Source organism: Rissa tridactyla, chromosome 1 (genome assembly GCF_028500815.1).
Source record: "Rissa tridactyla isolate bRisTri1 chromosome 1, bRisTri1.patW.cur.20221130, whole genome shotgun sequence".
Classification (NCBI taxonomy): Eukaryota; Metazoa; Chordata; class Aves; order Charadriiformes; family Laridae; genus Rissa; species Rissa tridactyla.
The window spans coordinates 168,542,919-168,565,321 of record NC_071466.1 but is presented as its reverse complement, the minus strand read 5'-3'; the positions used below and the strand labels follow the sequence as shown (position 1 = coordinate 168,565,321).

Genomic DNA, 22,403 nt, shown 5'->3' with positions numbered 1-22,403 from the left:
ACAAACTTAGTTTTCATTCTATCAATTTTTTTCCCTAGAGATGAAACGAAAGATAAAGCATGAGATGGATTTTAGTTACAAATTTTAATGCATTACTGGAAAGATGAATGTGGTGTCACGCGAAACTCTGTGATAAGTGGGGTAGAGTCTATTCCATAAGTACCCCTCTTGACTCCCAGTAGAAAACTACTATTTTCAATTTTAATCTGTCTTTATGTCATATAATAGTTAAGGATGCGTAGTCTTTAAAAATGAATTATTGAATATAAGTAGTCAATAGGTAAGCACCAACTTAACTTTGTCTTCCTGCTATTTTTTTAATGCCTTCTCACTTTAGATTCCTTCCTATTATACATCAGCTATGTATCTTTTCGGACACACCTAAATTCATTATGTCATATCTCTGGAAATTAGTTAGCCCATTAGTCATTGTACAAATCAGTACTGACTCATTTTTTTTTCCCCTCCCTCGCTGCCTGTATCCGTCTGTTGTCTCTCATCTTATACATACATTTTAAACTGTTTGGGAGAGAAATTACCTTTTTGCTATATATTAGTAACTAAATTAATAGGATTCTGATCCGTGACTTCAGATTCTGAGAGTTACCACATCCTGAATCTATGTATTAGATTACACAAGTGGCTGGCTGCCCATAGCTGTCCATGGAAAGTAAAAGTTTCTGTGTATGGCTGCTGCTTTCACACAGCAAAGAGGACAACAGGGGTATCTGAGTTAGACTCCTCAGATGATTAAAAATTCAGGGTAAGTGTTACCGTGGTGGTAGGAATTTATATTGAAAAAAGTATGTGCAAGGAAATACTTCTGAATTTCCTGTGATTAAAGGATCATTTTTTATGAATACAAATAAGTTATTTTTTCCCCTAGAATTTATCATGACTGGTGTATGTGTGCGTGTGCTAGAATTAGTGAAGTTCGTAGATAAACTTCTAAATAATCTTTGCTGCAGGAAGTGGTGCAGGTGATTCAGTAAGTAACACTTCCACATCTGAGTCAGAGCTGAACCATAGTCTCAGCATGATGTTACAGTGGTTTGACATGCTGCTGGGGAGCTGTATTTTGAATGAGACCTAAAGCTCAACATCCTGCTTGTTAACAGTTCTTTAAGACCTAGTGGCACTTTCTGGCCTATTAATGCTGACTTCTTGGCCGTAGGTAAATTCTGGTTGTCACTTGTTTCATTCTTTTTTAGTGCATCTAATTCTGAAGTGTTTGATTTCTGATATTAAGTCACTCTTCCCCTCTGCTTTAATAAAAAATAAAGAGCTTTGACATCAGGGAAATGGGAAAGAGAAGTGATCGTGTCTGTATATTCTTTATAAAGTTCTACATTATGAAGTATTTTTGTCAGAAGTGTAGTATCATTATCTTTACTGTTGCAAAGCTGCAGGACATTCCAGGAACCCTTTGAGTTTATTGTATTAGCCCAGGATCATACTTTACAATTGTTCTGTAATATGCCATATTTATGATTAAAATAAACAGAAACTCCCAAACCACGAGCTCATCTTTTAAGTATTTCATATGCCGACTGTTCACATTAGAAATTACATTGCTGAATGTTTGTATAAACTTTAGTGTTGTACTTCCAGCTGCTATTTCACATTGATACTTTTTTACATAAAGATAATAAAACCCACACATATTTTATAGAAATAGAAATGTAATATAAAAACTACAAAAATAACATATTATTCATTCTTCAGGAATATAAGTTAGCACTTCTACAGTGCTATGGAAGGTACCTTCAGCAGTTCATTTCTGTAAACCCTGATGACATCATAGATGACGTGCATCGATTTAAATCCACCTTTTTCCCAAATGGTTTGAGAGATAAAAATGCAGTACTTACGGTAGGTTTTGGTTTCTTTTTTTTTGTTTGTTTGTTTGTTTGTTTGTTTTGTCAAATACATTCACAGATTTGAAATAAGTAGCCTATTTTATCCTCCACAAATGTACTTCATTTTGTTATATTAATTATATATTAATATTAACTAATCTTTAATAGTTTGTCTCTATAGATTACATTGAGATTTAACAGTCAGTCATATAGATGAGATGAACATTCAGAATTGGTGTCCATTTTAAGAGGATATAAGTGCTTATGCTTTTGTGGCATAAGCCAACCACTATCAACTTAATGTTAAAAAGGCAATTTTCTCTGCGCAGGTTATTCTGTAACTGTCTACAGCAGTTTTTGCTCTGAAGTAGTTGCTATTCACCACAGAATCAGGATATGGGCAAAATTTGATAACCGTCCCGCATTTGTTGTAGAAATTTCTGTGCAGCGTGATCTTAAGGAGTGGACAGAGTGCAAGCAAATTAAAAAACTGTACTGTAATATGTACCATAAATGGGCAAAAATACTACACTGAAAAAAAGCTTGTGACATAGTAAAAAAAGTAGCATTGCATTACTATCAATAGCTTATTTGCTCAGTATGAAAAAAAGGGCAAAATGGTGAATATTTTTTTAAGTTCTCTGAGCTCTGGGAAGCTGAGCAACTGCAAGAATATGTTGGGATCCTTTTGTGTTAATTGCTTATCAAGGAACTTGCAATTTGTCATTTGTTATCCATGGAAGAAAGTGTTTCAATAGGTATAGGGGGAATGCTAAAAACACGTTAGATTTTATCTTAAGCAGTGCTTTGCTGAGAAGCTCTATTTTCAGCACATGGTGGATATTTCAAAATAAACTAATGCAAGTTATTCTGTGATCAAGAACAACAAAAGGGATTTGTAGGCATCTCCTGTGTATTGAGCTAATCAAATTCATATTTCTCTTGTCAGTTAGTTTGTAAATAGGTGTTAGTGAGGAGAAAAAACCAGTTTGCTTAAAAGCTAGAAGCAGATGTCATGATAGAAGAGATACTCAGTTTATATTATTTTTTTGTTTTTCAAACATAGTTCCGCTTGATAGAGAATATGATCAAAGACTCTGTTGATCTATTTTATTTTGTTTTTTTAAAAAATGCATTGTAAATAAATTTGAAGTTCCAGACATGGTTTCTCCTGCTTTCTATGTGTCTGCCTAGACCTTGAACCAATCATAGTGCCAGATGTTATCAAGAGCCTATAGTGAAAAGCCTTGGCCTTTAGACACTGAGATATCCCTAAATTTACAGATGTGGAATCTAGTTTGACAATGATCTCTACAATTGGAAATGGATGATGATAATGTGACAAATAATTACATCTAAAGGCTTTATATGTAAATTTTTTTGGCAGGTTTCTGCGGTTAGCTTTTGTTTTTTTAATATAACACTAAGGAAAACACAGAAATGGAGTTCCAGGGCTTAAAACTTCCAGTTTCAGTGAATTAACTGCAAAAAATAATATAGTTTCAAATGTTAGCAGGTTAGTAGGCTTCTGAGAGGTTGATAGTTACTGACTGGCGGTGTCCCACTTAGCTCATTTTCTCACGTGTTGGTTTGTTCAGATTATACTGTACTCCAGACAAGGCTGAGATCACATTATGTTAGGCATTACAAGGAAGAGAAGGAACGATGCGTCTGTAGAAGGGAAAAGTAATGGATAAGAGTGAGAAACAAGGCATCTGTGATACAGATGGAAAAGCAAAGTGCAGAGAAGTTAAGATTTGCCTTAATTTACAGAGGACATCTACAGAGAAGTGAAGAATTAAAGCCAGATTGTTTGAATATCAATTTAATGCCTCATTCATCCTTTCTCCCTTTCAGCAGCCCTAGTGCACTAGGTGCATTTTCATCCTGTGACGTGATGGAAACTGACTCAGGCTAATGGTACAGCAACCTTAAAGCTCTAAGACTTTTTCCATATTCTAATGCTCATTTCAATGTCAGGCTGATTTTTTTTTTTTCTGGTATGCTTGGTCTTTTCATACTTACCATTTTGTTGTACTTTGCTGATGTGAAACTGACATATACATCTATTTTAACTATATATATTAATTTTATCTATGCTTCCATGTGTTTTAGTTCCATGCGTTGCAAGAGAGAAATGTTTGCATTTATCAGATGGTTTGCAACAGTGACAGAAATCTCCAGAATCAAGAGTCCCTGCAGACTTGTTTCGATGTCTTGTCCTCATTACGACTCGCTATGTAAGTGGCTCTGCCTCAGGAGAGTTTGTGTTGGCTTATCTACAATGGTACCTCAGGCTTTCCGTTTACATTTTTTTGCTAAGCAAACCCGTGGAGGAAAACTTTATAGATATTCTTTAAGGTCAACCTAATGGTTATGAATAAATCTGTAGTCAGTCTTCAATCACAGTAGGGTTTTTTGTTGATTTATTTGTCTGTTTGGGTTTTTTTTCTGAAATAAGGATTTTAAAATTGAAATTTCTACATCGTGTGCCTTTTTCAGGTGGAGTGTTGTAAAAGTAATATCATTTTCATCATAGCTGTGGGTAGAGCATACTAATAAAATGAAATCTAACAGCATAAGGGCATTTTTTGGGTGAACCCTGATTAAAAAAACCCTCAAGATTCAAGATTTTTTTTATCAATAAAATGTTTGCGTTAATGAGTTTGGTTTGTTTGGGTTTTTTTGAAAAGGGGATTGCAGATCTAAGAGTAGAAAAGATAGTCTGACGTTACGTCTTTGTGGTTTTTAAATGATCTTTAAGGCTAGACTTAATAATAAAACTGTTCTAAAAATACCATATGACATTTAAGAATTTGAATCGCTGTATATGATTTTAGTGTGCTACTTATAAATGCTTGAATTAGGAAAAAAATTAGGAAAAAATGGAAATTCTGGGAACTAGATACACAGAGAATGGTGTATCAAGTTTTTTATTTCAAGAAGAGCAACAGTATATTTTTGTTTTGAAAGGCAATGTTATATAGTCAAAAGTCAAAAGACTATTATTAACTGGTTCTACTATGGTCAATTGTTGCAATATAAATTGAGGAGATAATGTGTTTGTAATTTAGCTTTGGAAAATTTACTTTCTGAGAGCTATAACTGGTCAAAATTCTTATCCTTTTGTTTTGCTGGGACTGACGTTGCCCTCAGACCTGACTTTTGAGGTATGTTTTTGGTTTGTCTCTTTCTATGGGAGAAGAATTAAAATCAAAACATACTCACCAGCCATTCTTAAATTCCATTACATGTGTGCGGGACAGCTCTCTGTACCAAGCCTGGCAAATAATCTAATCGAATTAGAAGCAGGCAATAGCTCAGATTTTCCCCAGTTCCTGAGCATTTTTCTGCAATTTCTGTCAATAGATTTTGTGCCTCATTACACATTTGACTGATAAAAAGAAATCTTCCTAATGCCTGCTCCATTCTTCCTTATTGGGATAATAACACCCTTCTAGCTATGACAGTTGACATTGTGATGCCTCCCGCTGCCACAGGTGCCCCTTTCTGAACATTCACATAGACAGAAGAATAGACTCCCCCTCTCCCCCTCCAAACTGCTACGTCTTTTGTACTTCTGGGGCTGATTTTTGAAAAGCAATTTTGTGATATAGCCTAAATTAAGGAAATTTTTGACAGGATTTTATTTGTAAGTCACTTTGATGCTCTTGAAAACTCTAGTCGCAATCAATTTTCTTCATTTCACTTATCATACTTAATATCACATAATAGTGGTGTTGTCTGCCAGGACAGTGCCATGACAGACTAAAAGAATCAAAGAATCATATAAGGTAAGGTCTGTGAGAAGAGATAATATTTTTTTTAAAAAGGCTGGCATTTGGGAATAAAACTAAAGTTTTTCTCTCTGTCAGTTATTTAATAAAAATTTGTTGTAGTACATTTTTAAGATTTCATTCTTTTATTATACTACTTCATTGTGTAGGTATTTTTGAAACTAATATCACCCAAGTATTTAATGGCTTCATCTTCTCTAATTTAAAAGTAGTTATTGAAAAATTTATTTTTCAGCCTCTGAAAATAACAACCCAGATATTAAGAATGAGTTTCCGTTGGTCAGCACAATGAATTTCATGTAGGATTATAGAATTTAACCTGTTTTTTATTTATTTTCATTTATTTCTGCAGGTACTATTCATATTTACACCATATGCAGACATTTGATGGTGATAGGTCAGTCTGCTAAGGTATGGCAAGATAAATAGAAACATTTTAAAAATTTACGGAAGACTGGAAAATGCACTTGTATTTTGCATAACACTGTATCCTGACTTTTCTATTTCATTGTCATTGCCAATAGTAGCACTTTGTCACAGGGGAATAAAATGTCTAGATTGCAAAATGGCCGGTTTCTAATCCCTGATGCCTTTACGACTCTGCTTTTTGTTCAGTTGTGGAATTGAGCCCAACATAATGTCTTGCTGGTCTTTGAGACAGGATATGTTAGGCTGTTTCAGAAGGCTCTAGGTGCTTTTTTTTTGTCAACTATATGGAGTCCCAAGAATTGTCTTCTGTTTTTCAAAATGTGGAAATATACTGACACCTGGTGGATAGGTTTTTAGTTGTAAATACTTGATAAAAATGATCTGGCCTTTCCTCCCTGCCCTTTTCCTTTTAACTGTGAATGTAATTTTTTTTTTGTCTTAGCTTTACTTTTTTCTCCTAAATCTTGAAAAAAGTCTATCTAAACCTTAATCCAGTATATTTTCTTATCTGTTCATTATATTAATCTTTCATGGATCAGGAAAGATTTTTTTTCTCTTTGAACATCTTTTATTGAAATCAGAAGTGATTTAGCACCTCCTTTAATGTGTTCAGACTTTTACTCTACAGGAAACAGAGGAACTGATTGTAGGTACTTCAGATTCTTTAAATTCAGATAAAAAGAAAATCTGTATGTTGACATAATATAGGACTAAGGCTGCGTGTATTTTGTGTACCTCAGGGAACAGCTGACCCAAAGAAAATACAAGGGGAAGATACTGTTCAATCAATTTAGTAGGACTCATTCTTAAAATTATACTGCTGCAGTGGCTATATTGGCCGTAAAATTAAGAGCCGATAGTGTAGTTCCATGTCTGTCACCAAAGACGGCAGACTCCATTGCATTCCAGATAAGCTTGCTAATCTAGGTGAAAACTAATTTAGAAAAAAATTATCACTAGAGCTGACACAAGGGAGAGGGATAACTCTCAAGATAAGAGCAGGTGAGAGAGAAGGGCAGCACCTCTGTCATGGTGGCTAGGCTATAGGGAACTGGAGTGGTTAAGGTAGCTTGGAGGCTAAAATGTAATGCTTGACCACAGTTTCAGATTGGAAAAAAACAATATGCAGGAAGAATGCTTTGTGTCAATAAAACATGTTAAAAATTAATACAATTTCTGTGATTTTTTTTCCTCTTTTAATTTATCCTACTGGATGAGGATAAGTCTTTGTATGTGTTCCTTAGTAATAGGAAGTACATTTATACGAGTTAAAATGCATTCAGTTTAGAACTGGATTTCTTCAATACAGGTCCTGGAATACTTACTGTGGGCCAGTATATGTATGGAATCATCCATTCCACTCTTATCTGTACATTATTTGACGTGGAGAGCAACCCTATATACTGCAGTTTCTCAGTGTTACTTTGATTGCCAAGCCAGCATTCATGGAGAGGTAACCTGATTTATCATACATATCATTGCAGATGCAATCAAATGGGAAATAAATATTTATTTAAATATTCCTGCTTATTATCAGATCGTATGTATTTAGAGTTCTGCCCATATTCCAAAATTTAACTGCAAAGTGGAGGTGTGTTTCCATATGTAAATGAGTAATTGATTCAAAGTTAAATACAAAAGTGCTTTGTAACATAATCATAGTCATAGACTTCTAGCATTAAGTAGTGGCCAGCCCCCATGCATATATACAAAGGGTATTTTGCAAAGGTTTTCTTTTCCTTTTCAATTGTTGTTCATGACCTGGTTTCATTGCAGCTCTTTGCAGTTGTCTAAGTTCAAGAATTATATGATTCTAAAATTAAATACCAACATATGGAATATGAAAACGGAGTATATTTTTTTTTTTAATACTTTGGACAGATATTTGCTCGCCGTGGTCTGATTAAAATTGATGAACTGAAGCAATTATCAAATACCAGTTCTTCGTTGGAAAATTCAGAGACAAAAAAGATTTTTAGAGAGGCCACTCTAAAGGTATCATTCTGCAATTCATTATAAACAGGTAGAGTAGTTACAATCTCTATGAACAGAACATGTAACACAGTTATTTACTTAATTTTTTCTTTGTGTCAGATGTCAGTGATGATTTTCAAGAGAGCAGTATATGAATCCAGAAGAAAGCCGAAAAGCTACTTTCGACCTAAGTTAAGAGTTAGCCTGAAAGAAGCACAAAATGTAAGTCTAACATTTTGTATAATCCATCTCTTTGTTTACTATTTGCATGTGATGAATATGTGATATAATTCTGTTTAATACATATGATGCTATTCACAAGGAGAAGGTTTTACTCTTTCCGTTTCATAGTTAACAATTTATTATTAAAACTCAGAACAAACTTGAGGGAAGATGTAGTACTTATAACTGTAGAAAATACTTATTTTTCTAGCATTTTTTTCCTTTAGCAATTATGTTAGCAATAAAAATAAGAGAACTCTTGTTCATATCAAGTGTGTGGGAGTCCTGAGTTTGTCCTGCTGTGTTAAATTACTGTGAAGATAAAGGGGTACTTTGGAAAAAAGCTGCCGTGTTTTTAAATTTTTTTGTACTTACATTGGAGAACTCTCTTAAGTCTTGAGAGGTTGTTTTTGAATCATATAATCATAGAACGGTTTGGGTTGGAAAGATCTTTAAAGATCATCTAGTTCCAACCCCCCTCTCATGGGCAGGGACACCTCCCACTAGACCAGATTACTCAAAGCCCCATCCAACCTGGCCTTAAACACTTCCAGGGATGGGGCAGCCACAACTTCTCTGGGAAACCTGTTCCACTGTCTCACCACCCTCACAGTAAAGAATTTCTTCCTAATATCTCATCTAAATCTACCCTTTTTCAGTTTAAACCTGTTACCCCTCATCCTATCGCTACACTCCCTGATAAAGAGTCGCTCCTGATCTTTCCTGTAGGCCCCCTTTAGGTACTGTAAGGCTGCTATAAGATCCCCCTGGAGCCTTCTCTTCTCCAGGCTGAACAACCCCAACTCTCTCAGCCTGTATTCATAGGAGAGGTGCACCAGCCCTCTGATCATCCTCATGGCCCTCCTCTGGTCTTGCTCCAACAGGTCCATGTCATTCTTATGTCGGGGACCCCAGAGCTGGACACAGTACTCCAGGTGGGGTCTCACGAGACCTGAGTAGTGGGGCAGAATCACCTCGCTCAACCTGCTGGCCACACTTATTTTGATGCAGCCCAGGATGTGGTTGGCTTTCTGGGCTGCAAGCACACATTGCTGGCTCATGTTGAGCTTCTCATCTACCAACACCCCCAAGTCCTTCTCAGGGCTGCTCTCAATTCGTTCTCTGCCCAGCCTGTATTTGTTCTTGGGATTGCCCTGATCCACATACAGGACCTTGCACTTGACTTTGTTGAACTTCATGAGGTTTTCACAGGCCCACCTCTTAGGCCTCTCAAGGTCCCTCTGGATGGCATTCCTTCCCTCGAGCATGTCAACTGCACCACACAGCTTGGTGTCATCGGCAAGCTTGCTGAGGGTGCATTCAGTCCCACTGTCCATGTTACTGACAAAGGTGTTAAACAGCACCGGTCCAACCCCTAAGGAATGCCACTCATCACTGGTCTCCACTTGGTCATTGAGCTGTTGACCACAACTCTTTTAGTGTGACCATCGAACCAAGTCGTTATCCACCGAGTGGTCCATCCATCAGATCCATGTCTCTCCATTTTAGAGACAAGGATATCACGCGGGACCATGTCAAATGCTTTGCACAAGTCCAGGCAGATGGTGTCAGTTGCTCTTCCCTTATCCACCAACCCTGTAAGCTTGTCGTAGAAGGCCACCAGATTTGCCAGACACAATTTGCCTTTAGTGAAACCATATTGGCTGTCACAGATCACCTCCTTATTTTCCATGTGCCTTAGCATAGTTTCCAGGAGGATCTGCTCCACAATCTTGCCAGGCACAGCAGTGAGACTGACTGGCCTGTAGTTCCCCAGGTCTTCCTTTTTCCCGTTTTAACAATGGGAAACTGATCTAACTTGGGACAGTGACAAATAAATAGAACTGAAACATGAATGGATGATGACATTTTAAAGTACTGTATCTCTGATTTACTTTATGTCTGGTAGTGGTTTGGTAACTATGTAAACAGAATATTGAAATAAAAATTTAAATTATTTTCTTACATCTATATAAGAAAAATCTATTTGATTTCTTAGCTGTCAATAGTGCAAGTGTATTTTTGTGTGTTCTGCCTTGTATTTTTACGTTATGCTCTTTGAAATGTGCAAGTGAGAGAATATTACAGTGTTTTGCTTTCACTGCAGTGCTGAGCATCCTAATCTTTCTGTGATTTTCTGCAAAGTGTGTAGAACTTAGCTCATTATGGTCAAGTCTGTATCATTATAAGGAGAGATCTGGGTGGCTTTAAACTACATGGCCTTAATACTCTCACTCATAATTTCTATTGTATTATTTTCTAAGTAAAATACCACGCAGCAGTGTGTGTGGTTGCTATGAAATTATGGCACTTCTTAAGTACTGTACCCACTTAGCATGAGGCTTTGCTATGCCTTTGAAGCATAAAATTCATAACAACAATATATTTTACAGTGTATTATTTTCTGTTTTAAATGTGTACTTACTTTCTGAAGGTGAACTGTTTTGAAAGAAATCTTGCTTTATTGTAACGCATTTTAGACAGTACAAAGCTTACATTACCTTTTCCTACTTAGCTGCCGTGGCCTCGCACTGCTACTGAACGGCTGCTGACAGAAATGTTCGACAGTGCCGCAGCTCAGTTCCTTGCCATCCTGGAAGCTCTGTCTGATAGTAGCAGGCATGTGTTGCGCCCTGCTCCACCTGTTCCTGATGAAATTGAAATTCGTGATGTCATTTCAGAGCTTTTTTTTGCAGGCCTGGAAATCCTCTCAGGTAACAGCATAAAGAAGCAAAAGGAGTGTTGGTGAGGAGCCCAGACCTCAATTTTACCATTTTTTTCTTTGCTATGAAAGACCTTGCCTGAAGACGTATATTTCATTTAACAATAGCACCTGTAACAGCAGGCAATCTTTTTTATCTTCATAAAATTTAAGATAAAACTGTGGGCCTATATCTCAGTTGTCTATTATATCAGTAAAAATCTACAGTAATTTACACATATCTTTTCTGAATAGAATGAAGTTCACTTTCTTCGTAGCAACCCATAAGGTGCTGGGCCTTGCATTTGTGGCTAAACCAGTGTTGATAACACACCAGTGTTTTGGCTTGCACAGCATCAAGGCTGCCTCTCCAACACTCCTCCCCACAAAGGCCAGTAGACTGGGCGTGGGCAAGAGGTAGGGAGGGGACATAGCTGGGACAGCTGACCCAAACTCGCCCAACGGCTGTTTTGTACCGTATGATGTCATGCTCAGCAATGAAAGCTGGCGTAAAGGGGGAGGATAGAGGGACATCTGCGGTTGTGATGCTTGTCTTCCCAAGCAACTGCTGCACATCCTGAGGCTCTACTTTCCAGGAAGTGGCTGGGCATCTCACTGCCGATGGGAAGTAGTGAATACATTCCTTTTTTCCCTTTGTTTGCACACACAGCTTTGGCTTTTCTTATTAAACTGTCTTTATCTTAAGCCATGAGCTTTGCCATCTTATATTCTCCCCATGTCCTGTTGAGGAGTGAGTGAGCAGCTGGGTGGGCCTCCGGAGGCCTAGCAAGGGCAACCCATCATGGTGTTTCATACCTTATTTTTTAAAAAAAAAATCATTCAAAGTTAGATTTAAGAACTTGAGAAAAACACTGGACTTGATGATTCCCTCCAAACCTTTTTTGCTAGGTTCTGGACAGAATATAGTCAAAGGTATAGCAATATTTTGTTAATAAAAGACTTTATAGAGACTAAATACAATTCAGAATTATATTTTCTTGCTATGTTTACTGGATAATTAGAATACAATAAGTCAAATACAATATAAACTGATTTGATGATTTGTCTGTATTAAAGGTGGAATGAGCAGTACCGGTATTCAAGGAAGCTATTGCACTGATCATTTTGGTATAATTAATCCATCATCAACCCTTCTGCAATTGATACTAACAGGTAAACTATCTTTGAATTTTCAACGGATTCTGTACCCAGTGATGGAAATGCTTGGTGAGCAGAACTCAATTTTCACGTTCATAGCAGTTCTATGCATAAAGGAATTGCAAAATGCTGTTCTCTTTGAGTGAGATATGCTTGTTTATATATATAATGTTAAGGCATTCAAAAGGGATTATTATGTACAGTTATCATTAGGATTTTCTTAACATAAGTATTATTTAAATATCATATAGTAGTATATGGACATTGTAATCACATACTGTTCAGCATAGCAGTTCATCTAGATATGTTAATGCCCCTAAACAATCATTCAAAGGCCAAATTCTGCAATGATGCCCTGGTACATTCTCATAGAAGAAAAGAGGGATGCAGTAACAGAAGGACTTTTGTAAGCTTGTTAAAATCCTTGGATCAATCATTGTACTGCTTTGGAAAATAACAGGTGTCTATTATGAAGTTAATATTGCTAACATATTTTAGCCAAGTGATCCAGGTGATGTGACAATGACTGTGACATATTCTTAGGACTGCGAAACACTGCTGAATATACTAGCTAACACACTTGTGTGGAGTTCCAAGGACCAGGAAATCCCTTTTCTGCCTTAGTGTGGTTTGGATAAACTTGAAGTGTGAGATAATAGACTCCCTATGTATACATGCACATTTTCTGATATACATGCACATTTTCTGATACAGTAATGAGAAACGCTCACCTATCTTGCAAGAAATTGTTCACGTTTCTACGCGTTTTTTTTTTTGTTGTTGTTCAAAATGTCTGGAAAGAAGAGTCATTATGGGGTGATACCCATATTTAAGCTCTTTCTGCAACAGAAAGGACTAGGTCCTTGATATCCTCTACCCAGGTACGGTAGGTAATATCAATAATAGTACAGCATCTTTGGAATGTAACAGGACACTGCAGATACATCATGAAAGTTGTATATAGCATAGACATTACAGCAAAGTAATAAAGCTATTGTATCATTTAGAGCTATTAAAAAATCCTTGAAGATTATCCTGACTGTTCAAAAACACTTGTGGAACTTTGTATTTATCAATACCCAAATTATTGCTTAAATTAAACTTCTGAATATGTATATAAAACAGATAAAACATTTTTGTCATCATTGCAGGAGAAAAGGGGGTGTCTGGAGATGCTGCTGTGAAATTTATAAAATTAGCTTTCAGCTATGAAGAGTGGGACGTGTTTGATTCTGCTATTGAATTTGTTGTTAATTTTCTTCAGGTAATCTGGATGCTATTTAGACATTCTTTATGTAGTCTTTTCCTATGAGCATAAGGAAGACTATTCAAAGCACATATTTTAAAGTCAAATTTCTATTGGTTGTTTCTGTCAATTAGGCTCAAGAGGACCCAACATGGAAGAAAGCTGAAATGGAACTCAAACTTCTTACACTGATGCAACCTTTACTATTTCCCAGAAAATTTAAACATGGTTTTTCTATTAGTGAAAATACTACCAAAGAAGCTAGGCTGCCTCATGGTTCTGAAAACAAGCAAACAATTGGAAGTGAGTGTTGTTCAGTTATAGCTGTGTTGGCATTGAAATACTTTTGCACCAAGAAATTTTGTTTATTATTTAAAAACTATTTAATATGGTGCATGCAGTATTCTATGACAGAAACTAGCAACTGAGTAATTGCAACGTACTGAATTTTGTCCAGTTTTCATTTGCCAAAATATGACTCTCTACCATTTCCCTTGAGTGTGAAATACCATGCATGTTTAACATACATCATGTTACGTGTTTTCAGACAGGTTTTCAGGAAAAAAGTGAAACAAACATGTTTGACTTTCTTTTGTCCTTACACTTCATTTATGTAAAATTTCTTGGCATCGAAGCAGGAAAAACTTGCAAGAAAAGCAACTGTAATTTAATTGTATAACATTCCAAAAAATGCAAATGTCTTGAAAACTTTCAATTTCCAAAAATAGCAATGCTCACTTTTCACAGAAAGTGAATAAATTTGGGAATATCTGTCACTCTATTTCTTAGAGTATATTATCTGCTGAGATAAATTGGCAAGTTGATTCACTCAGATGTTTTCAAACATAGGTTTGTAAGCAAAAATAACATCTTGCCTTTCCTTTTCTTCCTTTTTTATAAACACTGAATGTAGAGACTTCCTTAAGGCATGGAGAGCCTTCTCACGATCTTATGATTTTGGCAACAACGGTGTATTCCTGTGTCTCCACATCTAAGCAGGTATAATAAAACTAGAGACATTTCTTCTGAATGAATCACATAATCTGTAATGAATGTGTATAATTTCAGACCAAAGGAATCAGTTGCATGATTAACAAACTACAAAAAATGCAATAGCAAAAATGAAAAAATATACCCATAAGATGTGATCAATTTGTGATTTAACAAAAACTATTTGTTTATTTTTTTTTTAATTTTATTGGTGCCATGTACTCAGACTACCTTAAAAATGTTTAATAGCTAGTAAATACAGTTGGAATATCATAAAGCTGATTGCATGTTTCAGCTAAATAAGCAGTCATCAAATTTCTTATATTAGATTTAGGTGGGCATATATGCTCAGCTGTAGAAAACATTTCTGCAATAGTTATAGAAACAGGAACAGTGACCCTAAGAAATGGTAATGCCTTTTTAGCAGGGGTATGCCTGCAATTTAAGGTAAATTCTCACTGCAAACAGCAAACATCAGCAACAACAAAACAAAGAGTGTGGGACTTCTTGCGCTGAAGTCTGTACTACAGAATAATCCCATTATATATCTGATGGCTTATTCCCAGAGTAACCACTTTTAGCTCACTTGCTCAAACTGAGATTTCCCTTAATGTGCTACTGTGAGGGAAAAAAAATTACAGTGCAATATCTCCACTAGCATTTACACTAAAGTAGTTTGTGATCCAAAAGACTAATGAAAAATATTCCATAGAAAAAACATGTTCTGCTAACATGGTGTATGTCTTAACTGCAAAATTACTTTTAGATATAATTTGCATATTGCCCCAGTTTGAGTATAACTGGGACACACACATTTTTCACCTTTAGTGTAATATTTTCAGTCAAAATACCCTGCCTGTGAGGTAGTTAAACCTTTAGATAGCATGAGTTGTCGTTTTTTTACGTGACCCTTGTATTATGGAGGCGGGTTACCTGGATTTAAACTCTTCTGGTTCTTCTGCTGTTTCCCCCAAATCTCCTTGCTACCTAATCTGTCTGGGGAAGAAAGACAAATTCTCCCCTGATAAACAGTGAATTCACTGATGGTGAAATTACGTGATATAGCTGAGCCAATCTAACAGCTTGCTGCCACCAGACGAGTGGCACAAGTCATCTTGATTTTCTCCTTTTTCAGTCTTTTTCTCCCCCCACTTCTCAGTATCTGAAATCTTATGCTCATACACATATGAGTGTACAGATAGTGGAAGTATAGCAGGCTTGAGTTTCATTGCACCTAAGATGCAATGAAATGAGTCCAACTCTGATATAAATGGCGATAAAGATGTGTACTGATCCTTAATCACCATTCAGAATGTGTTTAACACAGTGTAGATGGACTCTCTTGCCTTTTAGAATGTTTTAATTAGGAGGTTAACTGAATAGAGTTTTGAACTGATTAATTATTCTCTTCACAAGATGCAGATGTGTTTTAACATTTCCTTCAGCTGTTAGATATTCCACTCCAACCTTTTTTCTAGTTAAGTTACTCTTCACTGCTCCCTCATCTGAGATGCACCAACAACTCATGGAAGTACTCTGTCAATGCAAAATCAAACCTACTAATTTAGATCTTCTTCTGCAAATATTTATATACTGTAATTAAAAAACACTGCAATAAAACAAATAAAAACTGTTAAATTACATTACTTAGTTTCCCCAGAATCTATTGACTATTGTAACATTTCACAGATAGTTAATTTGCCTTTTTCTCCCATGTAATTTTCGTCTCACTGCTTTCCTTGTCCGTGTTACTTTCAAGAGCTTGACAATAAAAAAGAAACAATAAAAAACCCACCCTCTAAACCCACTTGTATTGTTGCGAGAAGAAAGGCTTGAGCGGTCTACCAGAAATTACTTTTTAAAAAATATTTCTTAAGCTTTCAAAATGTTGTCATCCCTTATAAGAAAGTAAAATATGATAATGATTTATTTACTTACTTTGAAAAATTTTGAGACTGTGTATGTACTGAGTGCTTTGAGAGGGTTTATATACATACCTTTTTCTACAATTATGTTGTTTTTTCGTTCCAGAATATCCAACCTGACAAGGAAATACTTGTTGATGTAACAATGTTTTTGTGGCAGAAGTGTAAAATGGGACTTCAGCAAATCCGACTGAGTGGAAGTGACTGCTTCAAATATATCCACAAATACAAAGCTTACCAAGTACTCCTTTATTATAATGCATTTCTCTTAATATAAATATAGTCTGTTATAGTAAAGCCAAGATAAAATACTGGTGTTCAGTCTAAGTACATTTTCTTCTGGTAAAATGCAGATGAATCTTCTTCACTGAAAATGTGAACTGTGTATACACGTTGAACACATTGTGCTGCCATGTGCCAGTATCAAAATATCTCTTAACCTTTTCCCAGTGAAGTAACCCATTCTCTGCCAGTGGGCCATGGGGGAAAGAAGCTAAAATAGTGAAAGCATTCGGGCATGATGTAAGAAGACACATTTGATGTGTTGTCATGGAAAATATCAATGTATTTCAAGAAAGTTCCCTAGATCAGTTGAATAAAGTGGCAAAAACCTTATGGCTTAAGAGAAGGGAGATGGGGATCAATAGCATTTGGCCCACTGGATAGAGCCACAGCCTTACCTTGCACTTTTCCTGAGACTGAGAGGTTTTTGGTGAAATGCAGTCTTCTGAAGGATAATTTACACTAGTCTCTCTGGGCTGCCAGTTGATGCTGACCAAACAGTTGCTGTAGGAGCTCATTTTGTGGCCCTGATCCCTGTAGTAAAATCGTTCAGAGATTCAACCAGAAGGTAGTATACCGTTACTTTCCTCTGTGTGTACAACAGGAGCATTCAGGTCTCTTTTGTACTGTTTAAGTGGTAAGGTACAGGGATAAATGAGAGGCAAATGATCAAATCTGCTGGAAGGCTTACCACACTATGACAGGACATAAAAGTTGTGCCCATAGAACATTCATAAACCTTTATAAAATAATAAAAAAATAATAATCTTCTAAAATAAAAAAAGTCTGCTGTCTGAAGAAATAGAGGCTTTGGAGCAGCATAAATTCAGCATCTTAGTCTGGTGGCATTTAAAAAGAATAAGCCAAATCCAAGAAAGGAGTTGTGCCCATGTTTATGAAACTTTTTAAATAATTTTGAGTGCAAAACCCTATCTACCTCTGTAATACATAAATATATTCCAAAAATTTGTTTTAACTCTGTCTTGATTCTTTTTCTTTCCCCTCCCCCCATTTTTAGTGGGTTCGTGTACTTTGGATAATAAATGAAGTAATTCAGAAGAGCATCATAGCAGACATTAATGTTGTAATACTTGCAGAGATAACCTTATCTCTAACCACAGTATTGGAAAATGTAGCTGATTCTACAAGTAAGTCGAAGAAAAAAGCAGGTAAACCTTTCAACAAGAATTGCTTTCTTTCAGGAATGACTTTCAAGATTAGAACTTTTCTGAAATGAAAACTTTGAAAAATGTAAATATTCAAAAATTACTGTAAAGAGATTGTTAAGAGTAGAATGATAATTTTTTGTACACACGACTTCATCCATAATCAGAGCTAATGAAACCTGGTTTTTAAAGGTTTTATGCCTTATTTCCTTCCATTTCCAGTTCTACCAAAGTAACCCCATTTTGAATCACATCTCTTATGACTCACCCTCCCCACAGGTCTTCTACATGTCTCAGCCCCTTCAGAGTAGCCTCAGATCACTCATATGTTCTCTGAATATTGACTAGGCAGAAGGCGCTATGTGCTGCAGCGTATTTGGAGCATTTAAGTGCTGGTTGACCAGTGTCAGGCCAAACAGAAGAGGGAAATATTGAGATCATACTGAAGCTTTAGCTTTATTGGGTCATTAATTTGGATCTTCTGTCTACACAGGTCTTCATTTTTGTATAGGAATTCAGTTGTCTTTGAAACTGAATTTAACTTGGCTGACATTATTGGGATCCAATGCAATTGCAATCGCATTAAACATATTTCCTTCCAAAACCTGAATAATGCTGTAAAGTATGAATATTTAGACATTTAAAAGTTTTCTGTGGTTGTGGATGTACGACCTTGGAATATGAATCATAGTTCTCATAAATGTTTTAGATTTTAAGGGCCACTTTAGAGCATATCTAGGAGTAGAAGAGAATGACAATACCTTTTGCTCTTTTGAAAGTAAGAAAATCTTGGAACACTACTATTCATTATAAAGGTACAGTAGGTATTGTTTTCTGTGATGTTATGAATCTCATACCATTCTGTTGGAGATTGGATGAATCCTCATTGTAGCATCACTGCTATTCTTTTTCATTCAGTTTAAATATGTGTTTTTGGAGGAAAAAAAGCTGAATAGATAGGAGCCATTGGTCAAAACAGTCTGATAAACAGTGAATCAAGCACGTGTTTATGATGAGAAGAGTCTTTTTACTGAACGAGTGTTGAGTGAATATAGATTTTCTTATTTACAAGAAAGACACAGTGAACAAGCAGAAACAAAGAGGCAAAAGTGTCACAAGGAGTATGGGACTAGAAGGTTGTCCCCCTGAAAGGAGGAAAAATGAATTTATTTTGGTGAAGAAATAAAATTTTGACAGGCTAGAGGACTGCAAACAAGATCAAAGAAACCGCTTCCTCTTGTTTTGGCTGCTGCTTCTTATCTTGGAAAGTAAAACATAAGTCTGGATGCATTTTTTGTAAATGAAAATAAGGTAGACAATAAAAAAAACATTAGCAGGGTGGTAATACCCCTTCAAGGAATATTAAATTGAAATAGCATATATCATAAAAATATGACCTCACCTATTTAAAAATGCTCCTATAAGTTAAATTAGTGTTCAAACTACTGTGAATAGATAACAATAGATTTGAATTGATTTAAAAATGGAAAATTGATATGAATGCTCCAACAATGTGAGGAACTACAAAATGAGCCCAAGTTTCATTGGCTTAGGTATAATGTTGCTATGAAATATAGGGTACATTTTAAAATATTACATTATTGGATAACCATACACTGAGTTAGTATAATTGTATATATGTAGCTATTGTGTTTAAACCCCAAAAAGCTTTTCAAGAAACAATATAATTACCTCTCATACTCAAGTACAGAAGAACTGAATTATTGCCAGACTCTTAAGTTAGTAGTAGAGCTAATCAAATGGTACTAAATTTTTCTGAGTATATTTCATTTTCATGTTCTGATTTTCTTCCTACGAAAAAGGAAAAAGAAGTGCCTCTCTCTGGCAAGATGAAACCTGTGATATTCCTGAAATACTGATGGTAATGTCTCATTCATTTTCATTAATACAGGGTTTTTGAATAGCATAAGAACATTTACTTCTGCTTAAAGCTTTTCATACAATTTTTTATTTATTCATACAATATTTATACAATTTTGTATTTGTAAACACAAGCTGAAATGTTTCACACAATCGTGCTAGTGCAGAGGAAAAAAGCAAAGCTATTTTTCCAAATGAAATCAAATCTGAAAATTTTCCTGTAGTCTTTTATAGTAATCTGTGAATGGAAGGAGTTTTATTTGAAACTTTTTTACAGCATGATCATACTGATTTCCACTGTATTCTATGCCAATGTATAATACCAGCTTTAAATGGCTTAATAGCACATTTTTTAAAGATCATACAAACTTTAAGCCTTGCTTCGTTTCGGAAAATATTTTGGGTTGTGCTTTTGTTTGTTTGTTTTTATAAGGGTGATGTGGAATAGATCCTGAGTGTCCTTGCTTTGTTCAGTGTGTTCAGTGCTCAGCACTTTGCAGAAGTGGCCAATCAAATAGTTCAAAATTACTTACTAGAACATATTAAGAAGAAAAGACGTACATTAGTCTGAGCATTCAGGAATTTTGTCAATGATATATCTTAATGCTTACACACATGGAGATTTAATTCCGTTACAGTCTACTTAAAGGTGTTGTTTTCTAAAAAAATTAGTGTTTTCTTAACAGCATCTAATGGAAAATTGAAGAACTGCTTGTGAAAAACACTGTGTCAACTTATTTCTCTAAGTTCAGTTTCATTCTGCTATAAGCTAGCTTTTTGAGTAAGTAAATTAGTTTTTGAGAGCTGAAGGAAAATCAGTCCTTGAAAATTAAAATTACTTGAAATTTAAAACATTGATATTAGTATATGAAAGCATGGGGAGCAGTGACTATGTAAAGATTATTTGACAGAGTTTAAACTGCGACAGCTAAAAATAATAGCACTTTACTTTTGACAGCCCATACTATAGCTTTTAACGTTGCTATCTAATAAAATGCATTTGTATGTGTTTTCAGAAAAGTCCTGAAGAACAATTACAAGTTGCTTATGAAAATCTTGAAAAAGCAATTAATGGAGTAAACACATCTCGCTTAATGACCCTTCTACCAGATGGAAAGTCAATATTTGACAACTGCTGTACAAAGGTAAAGTCTACAAAAAGCTACACTGCAACAAAATCTATAAATAATGTATTGGATTTTGATGACACACGACTCATATTTTCTTCATACTTAGAAATCTTGGCTTTATCAAATGTACCTTATCTTCCTGCTCCATGTAAGAAGATAACAGAAAAAATAAATCTTTGTGTAGTAGAAATAGCATTTTTCTCTTTCAGTAATAAACTATAAACTCTTTTAAGTTTTCTTTGTAATTTCCTTTTGGAAATAGTTATAATTTTTAGCTTTTCCCTATAAAATAAAAGCAGAAATTCTTTTCATATTTATTGCTTGCAACTGTCTATTATGAAAATTAATTTTTGCTGTTGAGGAGAGTTTGGACTTTCTAAATATTATCATTCTACACCAATATGATCTTTGTTTTGTGGACTGATAACACAATAAAACAGTTTTTCTGCAGTTTCATATTTATTATTAATCCAGTTTCCTGTTGATTCTAGTTTTGTCTAGTTTTCTTTGTCCGCCATCCATGCTTTCTCCATATAGTCATTTTCCTTCCTTCCATGCTTTCTTGAATGACTGTATATTACACAAACAAGACAAATTTCAGCGTTTGTAAATCTACTGAATAATATTACTGAAAAAATACTGAAATAATAATATCAATGTCAAGATAAATGCAGTAAGTTGAGTAATAAAAGTTTGCGTTTGCATAATTGCCACTTCCTGTTTATTAGGTGGACTCAAATGATCAGAATTTGAATTTTGTTTTGGGATGTGGTAACGATAAGGCAGGAACGGGTAATGGTTTTGTAATGGATTTGCACTTGGAGCTCATTCAGGCCCAACATCGAGTAGCTGTGAAACTTCTTAAAATGACACAAGGTAGGTTTCAGTAACGCTAACTGATCTTCATAGCTTGATTAGAGTTCTCTATTAATATAACACTAAGAAACAAAGGAGTATCTACTTTCTGACAGTTTGCTGTGGTATCTCAGTTATAATATTAACTGTTACAGTGTCAGTAATGGAGAATCGGAGGATGCTCTTTAGAAATTTTTTTTCTGTAATGCAAATTTTCTCTCTAGAGAATAACTTGAATATTTTATTCAATGCTCTTTGTAATCTGAATTTCTGCTTCTGTGAAGCTGTCCTTATGTCTTCCTAGTCAGCAGATATCCCACTCTTGACAAATGCTTTCTGAAAAAACTCTACTTGGTCTCCCATTCCTGGTGTTGTTTTTTTTTTAATTAAAAGCTAGTATTAGTTTGACACTGCAGAGCTCCCCTGTGCACTGCTCCCTGTGATCAAGATCCCTCTTTTCCTGTGATGTTAGTATAACTACTGAAGATGTTAGAGCATGAGGGTGGAATATTTTTAGTGGCGTGATCAGTCCAAGAAATTCTCCTTGAACCAAAGAAAAGAACGTGAGATGGAGCAGAGCTTTACTACAAAACTATGTATTAGCCCCTCTCGCTGAATTTTTCTCAATAGCACTGTCAGAATGAATAACTAGGGATTTCCTTCCCCCATAGGTGCTCAAAAGGATGACAGAAGTCTTAAGTCTAGCAAGTCTCATGTGAAGAATATTAAAGATTTCAGTTATTTAACAGGTAAGGCTTATTAATTAAGATTTTAGGACTATAATAAAT

General features: G+C 35.4%; 1 protein-coding gene across 1 annotated transcript in view; it reads left to right on the top strand.

Annotated features, from left to right (window-relative positions):
* Window positions 1-22,403, top strand: part of CFAP54 (cilia and flagella associated protein 54) — a 111,218-nt gene that overhangs the window by 8,159 nt on the left and 80,656 nt on the right. The window contains 17 exon segments of the mRNA XM_054219060.1: window positions 1,726-1,872; window positions 3,975-4,146; window positions 6,009-6,067; window positions 7,395-7,538; window positions 7,967-8,080; window positions 8,180-8,281; window positions 10,797-10,995; window positions 12,060-12,155; window positions 13,292-13,404; window positions 13,521-13,689; window positions 14,300-14,385; window positions 16,408-16,542; window positions 17,602-17,752; window positions 19,573-19,631; window positions 20,647-20,775; window positions 21,489-21,636; window positions 22,287-22,364. Coding sequence (XP_054075035.1) covers window positions 1,726-1,872; window positions 3,975-4,146; window positions 6,009-6,067; window positions 7,395-7,538; window positions 7,967-8,080; window positions 8,180-8,281; window positions 10,797-10,995; window positions 12,060-12,155; window positions 13,292-13,404; window positions 13,521-13,689; window positions 14,300-14,385; window positions 16,408-16,542; window positions 17,602-17,752; window positions 19,573-19,631; window positions 20,647-20,775; window positions 21,489-21,636; window positions 22,287-22,364 — 2,101 coding nt within the window.